This window comes from Phodopus roborovskii, unplaced genomic scaffold, assembly GCF_943737965.1.
Source record: "Phodopus roborovskii unplaced genomic scaffold, PHOROB, whole genome shotgun sequence".
Taxonomy (NCBI): Eukaryota; Metazoa; Chordata; class Mammalia; order Rodentia; family Cricetidae; genus Phodopus; species Phodopus roborovskii.
Window position 1 is genome coordinate 8,376,313 of NW_026126546.1, and position 6,750 is coordinate 8,383,062.

General features: G+C 49.0%; 1 protein-coding gene across 4 annotated transcripts in view; it reads right to left on the minus strand.

Annotated features, from left to right (window-relative positions):
* Positions 1–4,062, minus strand: part of Fam193a (family with sequence similarity 193 member A) — a 114,987-nt gene extending 110,925 nt beyond the window's left edge. For 2 of the 4 annotated variants that reach the window (XM_051200406.1, XM_051200405.1), the window contains exon 1: positions 3,807–4,062. In XM_051200406.1, the coding sequence (XP_051056363.1) occupies positions 3,807–4,028 (222 nt within the window). In that variant the 5' untranslated portion in view covers positions 4,029–4,062. The remainder of the gene's footprint in view (positions 1–3,806) is intronic. The other 2 variants (XM_051200408.1, XM_051200407.1) reach the window with 1 other exon arrangement.
* Between the last annotated feature and the right edge of the window lie 2,688 nt (positions 4,063–6,750).

Sequence of the window (6,750 nt, forward strand, 5' to 3'; positions counted from 1 at the left end):
GGCTCACTGTGGTGGCACCTTTTCTAAAATCTGGATGGTTGTAATATACGCTGTTTTAAGTTAGACCAGTAATCCTAAAGCACCTCAAGTTGTAGATTCAAGCTATTCCCTGTATAGCTTTGGAGCCTGTCTGGAACTAGGTCTTGTAGAGTAGGCTGGTCTTGAATTCAGAGAGATCCACTTGCCTCTGCCTCCCAAGCCCTGGGATCAAAGGCATATGCCACCATAACCCGGCAAGTTCTAGATTTGTATTCAACCTATTTCTTCAGACCACTAAAGCAATGTGAACTGTAACAAGTGTACCTTCACCCACTTCAAAGATCCTAATACATACCAGGCCTTGCACACCCTCTAAGCTCAGGATGCACTTAACCCATTGCTAGCTAGACTCCTAGCATCAGAATGAAAGGAACTCACATTATTAATTCAATGACAGATTTCTCTGACTTTAAAATTTTAAATTCATGGCCAGGCAGTGGTGCACACATTTAGTCCTAGCAATCAGGAGGCAGAGGCAGACAGATCTCTGAGTTTGAGGCCTGGTCTACAGAAAGAGTTCCAGGACAGCCTCTAAAGTTACAGAGAAACCCTGTCTTGAAAAAAGAAAAATGTAATTTTGAAAACCCTTAGTGGCATCCTTTTATAAATCTCACACAGCATTACAAAAATAGCCTTAAATCCCCATTCCAGCCCTGTGTGAGTATAAGTCGCATGTAATCTGATATTCCAACAGCTAATAACACAGGTTGATTTCCATAGTAGAATTCTGAGTTTTGTAAGTATACATGACTTAATGTTACTAATTTTGAAAATACAATTCTCATTAGGTAAAATGGTCCATAAATAAGGCTCACTACAGAAAAGTTTGAAAGCTTGAAGTAAGGGGAAAAATATGCATCAGAATGCCCACCACAAAGTCTTTATGGACACTCTATAAGACTTTCCTATGTAAAGTCATATGCATGCAATATTTTACAAAAACAACTCTATGCTATAAACCTGTAATACTTTTTATTTACTATATCATGAACATTATGAAAATCACATCTCAAAATAGAAATGCAAAATAATTATATTTATTCTTGATATGCTTCACTTACTGTTCAATGACTGAGCAGTTTAACCACTGCACAAACTCATTAGAGTCTAAGACCTGAGTCCAACATTTTACATGACAATGTCTCCATTTCACAATTAGGAAAAAAAACATCAATAGTATCCTGAATCTAACAACAGCCACAATCATACCTCACTTACACACTGCTTACATACTTCCCTGCCTTTACTTGTTTAATTCTTTTTGTTTAGTTGGTTTTTTTCAAGACAGGATTTCTCTGTGTAACTTTGGAGCCTATCCTGAAACTCTGCTCTGTAGACCAGGCTGGCCTTAAACTCTCAGAGATCCACCTGCCTGTGTCCCCTGTGTGCACCACCACCGCCCAGACTTGTTTAATTCTTAACTCTAGGGATCTGGGTGCCCTAAAAAGGAGCACAGGTCTGACATCATGCCCAAGAGAATAGAAACTTAAATCTGTACACACACACACACACACACACACACACACCCATCCCTGAATACCAACCAGAGTTTACTTCTGAACCAATGATTCTACATGCTGGTTTCCATCTCCCATTGTCCTTTCTTCTTTATAGAAGTTATCCACACCCACAAATCCCATAATAGGCTCAATGAAAGTGGTATAGCCTAAAGTTCTATGCCCAGAACATACAGCAATGTGGTTAGGATTCCCTAAGGATAAAGAAAGTCCTTCCACTGTCTTCTCTCTTAGTCACCTTTTGGTTTGGTGACCTATGGAAAATAGAGGATGCTCCTCAGGACTTCTGAGAAACACAGGACCAAGACATTGTTGTGCTTACCTGTGCTGTGTCATATAAGGCACCAGAAGAGCTTACCATCACCTGTAGGGAAACTGCATTTTTGTAGTAGCATTAAGACCTCAATGGAACTGAGTGTGGGGGTGATGCCTTTAATCGAAGCACTCAGGAGGCAGAAGCAGGGGGAACTCTGCTAAGTTCGAGGTCAACCTGCTCTACATAGTGAGTTCCCAAGTCAGCAAGAGCTAGAGACCCAGTCTCAAAACAGGTCTCTAGGGTTGCAAAGACATTTTTAGCCCTACTGCCATGAAGACGAGTAGTCTTGCATATGATTAAAACACCTTCAAAAAATGTTTAAACTAATGATATTTTACATTTAAAACACAGCAAAAGCCAGTGTTTTTCATGATGTAGATGAAAATTCAATAGCGCACAGAGAAATCTGTGGACAAGTATTTTAATAACCTAATAGAGTAGAACAGAAGAAATTGGAATATTCTTCTATGAAACTTTTTGTGTATGATTTTTAAAAATTATTATTTTATTTGCAGTGGTGTTTTTCCAGGTATGTATGTCTGTATGACGGTGTCAGACTTGGAGTTACAGAGAGTTGTTAACTGTCATGTGGGTGCTGGAAATTTAATCCAGGTCCTCTGGAAGAGCAATCACTGAGCCATCTCTCTGGAGCCCCTGTATGACTTTTTTTTTTTTTTTTTTTTTTTTTAATGGTGGGTTATGGACAAAACTCTTGAAGCATAATAATTCAACACAGAATAATCCTGACAATACTAATAGCACGCATAAGATTATCTGAACTTGAAGAGCTACAAAGAGCATTCATTTCCAATATAAGTTGTCATTTTATTAAGTCCTAGAATGAGGTGTAAGAAGTAAGGCTTCTACTTTGTTCTTCTGATCTTCTACTGGTCTTCACTGAAATGGATGTACTTCACTTCAGCTCCAGTGATCACTAATAGCATCTCTATTAAAGGTTTGTATAGGCCAACCTCACACTCTTCACCTCCCAGAAGAAGCAAAAGCAGCCGGCCCTCAACATCCCAAAACGAAAATGCAAAACCTCATCTAAAACTAGAGCTCACTTTACTGTCCAGAGTCGTGGAAAAGGACAAACTGGAAATTCAAGCCCAAGGCCAATGAATCCCAGATGCTAAAACAAATGTAACAATACAATGGGAAGAAAGCTCCAACAGTTGCACCAAAGGAAAATTTAAGTATTCATGCATTACTGCACTTTCCTACAACATGAGCATCAAAAATAATGCTATATGCAATGACTTATCTGCTCTCAATACACACTGCGAAAACACAATATTCCGAATCTCTGGCAAAAAAAAAAAAAAAAAAAAAAATCTGTCTTATGATTTGACACCCAACTACTCCTAAAGCTGTTGGTGTCTTCATTGTGAATGTCTTTAAAATAAGGTAACTTGTTTTAACACCCATACAAGAACTCAACTTGAGAGAAAACCAAATTCAGTGACCAATCCAATCAGTGGAAACGACCATGCCAACTGCATCCCACGTACAAGCACTATCTTCTGAAGCAGAATAAAAGCGGCAGCAGTCCATCGACCGCATGCCAGCGTAAGTAAAACTGAAAATAGTTACCCCAACCCTCGCGACTACACACTCCTGAGGAACGAGACCCCCGGCGACTCCCGAGAGTCGACAGGAGCGGGCGGAGAGGGCAAGGCGGACGCGCCCGCCCGCAGAGCATCAGGCGGCACACAGAAACTTCTAGGGGGCACTTTTCAGTCAGCACCAAGGCCGCGGGCGGCATGCCCCGGGGGTCTCTCCGGCACCGCCCTCTGCGCCGCTCGCGCCCGGGAGGAGCTGTCAGCTAGGCAGCCGCCGGCCCGTTATCCGCCGGCCGCGCCCGCCCGCCCGCCCGCCCAGCCGCTCGTGAGGGGGCGGCGGCCGCTCCCGCCCGCGGACCCCCCGCTGCTTACCTCGAAGTAGCCTCCGGCGGCGCCGCCCGCGCCCGTGCCCAGGGGCCCGTGGGCCGCCGCGCTGCCCAGCAGGCCCGCCGCGCCGGGGCCCGGGGCCTGGGGGCCGCGCAGCGCCGCCGCCGAGCCGGCCTTGCCGCCCGAGCCGCCGCCGCCCGAGCCGCCGCCGCCGCCGCGCTTATTCTTCCGGCGCTTGGCCCCGCGCTTGGCGTCGGCCGGGCTCATGGCGGGAGGGAGGGACGGAGGACGGCGGGCGGGGACGGGGCGCGGGCGGGCGCCGGGCCGCGGGCGGCGGCGGCGGCGGCGGCGGCGGCGGGCGGGCGGAGGCGGCGGCGGGCGCTGCGGCCGGCCGGGCGGGGGGCGCGGCGCGGGGTCTCCTCCCGGGCGGGGAGGGCGGGGCGGACGGGAGCTGAGGGGCGGCTGCTGGCGGGAGCGACGCGAGTCTACCGGGCCCGGTGCCGCCGCTGACCAGAGTTAGAGTCCAATATGGCGGACACAAGGGGAAAGGGATCCCAGTTTACGTCGGGGGAGGGGGAAGCAGCGGCAGGGGGAGGGGCGCGGGCGGCCGCCCCCCGCACTCCGCCCTCCCGGGCGGCGCGCCCCTGGCCTGGGACCCCGCCCCCGACGCCCGGCGCGGGGCACGCCGGGAGCTGTAGTTCCAGCCGCCCGCGTCTCCGCCCGGCCGTGCGGGGCGGAACCACGACTCCCGTAGGGCCGCGCGCAGCTAGGAGAGCGGGGGCGGGGCCAAGGGTGACGTCAGGCGCCGCACGGCCCTGTGGACTCTGTAGTCGGCGGGCGGGCGGGCGGAGCTGGAGGCGGGCGGGGTCTAAGGGGGTCGCGCAGTTCCGGCTCTGGCGGTCTCCTGGCTCCTTTGCTAAGGCCTCCTGCCTCAGAGTCAGGTTCTCTCCCTGTTCGTAACCGGTGGCCGACTTTTGCCCAGTCCAGGTTCGAGAGTGCCCCTTTCACCTGCCGCTGTGTGACCTTGGCCTATGCTCGGGCTAGTGTGAAGAGGGCCGGCATCGGCGGACTGGTAATTCTCTGAATCCGTGGTGACAAGGCCTGCAGTAAAGGGGAGCCTGCCTTGTCGGTTCTTTTTAAAGTCTCGGTACTTAAAGGAGCGCCTTCTCACGGCATCTGCCCCGTGCTTTTCACCACTTCCCATTCACCCACATGGCAGGGGGACCTCAATCCAGGCCAGAGCTCTGGGCCACTGCATAGAGAAGTTACTCTTTGACTCCCTGAGGATCGCCTGCAAGCAATCCTTGAGGATCCAGACCTAAGGGACTTTCCCTGGGAGCCTCGCTGCAGACGCATCAAGAGACCAGACTAGTATCTTTTCGGTTCCGTGGTGGAACCAAATGCTATCCGTGGAGTTTAGCATTGCGACGTATAGACAAGCATTCATGAGCCTGTCCCCAACTGGAGCTGGAGCTGCAATCCTGACCCATTCTTCACCCCAAGTCTGAGCAGCCCAATGTGATCAACCCTGTTTCAATGGCTACCTTCCTACTAGAACGAAGGTCCCTCACCCCAACAGGTTTTGGATAAACCTGCTGTTTAAAGCAGGTAGGATGCCAACCTGGACGGACCTCCTTCAGTACTCTGTAGGTGGGCAGTGTCGTTCATGGACAGCCTGTCACATCCCTCCCTGTTCCACCTAAAGAGCACAGTTGGATGCCTCCTTTCTTCCATAACCCCTTTGTTTTCTTCTGTTCTTGGCCCGTTGGCATAGGGTTGAAGTTTTTGATTGTCACTGGTACCCTGCCGGAAGTCACTAGGATATAGAGTACTTGCCTCCTTCACCAGGATTCCAACTCTTTCTAAGGGGTAAGGGGCAGGACATGCAGCACTCCAGTATTTGCTAGGGGAATGAATGACATAATAATGACCATTTGTCCAGCATTGCACCATTGCACCAGTCACCCTACTGTCATATCTCAATTCACACATGCACTCTCCAGATAAGTAACATTAACCATATTCTATGGGAAAGAAACAGGTTCATAGATGCTAAGAAAGTTGCCCAAAGCCACTCCAGTTTTCAGAGACAGGGCCTAGATTTCAGCTCAGGTACGAGTCTGGGTACCAGTGGAGTGTGTATGCAAAGCCACTATGTTCTACAGCAAATGAATTTACAGAATCTTAGGTCCCCATAAGGAGACTAAGGGGTTTTGAGGGCGTTTTGGTTGGTTGGTTGATTGGATTTTTAGTTTATTTGGGTTTGTTTGTTTTTTTATTTTTAAAACACTTTATTTTGTTTGTTTTGAGACAGGGTTCTCTGTGTTAATAGTCCTGGAATTCTGTAAACCAGGCTAGCCTCCCTCACAGAGAACCACCTGCCTCTGCACCCCAAGTGCTCAAATTAAAAGTGTGCAATACTATGCCCAGCTTTTGGTTTTGGATTTTTCAAACAGCATCTCACCATATCATTCTGGCTGTTCTTGAACTTGATATCTAGACCAAACTAGCTAGTCTTGAACTCACAGAGATCCTCCTGCCTCTCTGCTTTCCAAGTGCTGGGACTAAAAATGTGTGCGACCACACTGGCTTCAGTTTAATTCTGAACACTGGGAGAGCCATGGAAGGCTTTGAGCAGGGACTACCATGGTGAGATACGTGAATAGTGTGTGTGTGTGTGTGTGTGTGTGTGTGTGTGTGTAAGTATTTGGACAGGGTTTCTCTGTGTAGCTTTGGAGCCTGTCTGGAACTAGCTCTGAGGATCAGGCTGGCTTGGAACTCACAGAAATCTGCCTGCCTCTGCCTCCCGAGTGCTGGGACTAAAGGCATGTGCCATTACTGCCCAGCCACAGCAAGTATTCTTAACCCCTGAGCCAGCTCTCCAGACCTGAGATGCATATTTCTGAAAAAAAAAAAAAAAAAAAAAAAAAAACGGTGGCTATTGGGTATAGAATGATGGTAAAAGCTCAAGAATGGAGGTGAAAAGGTC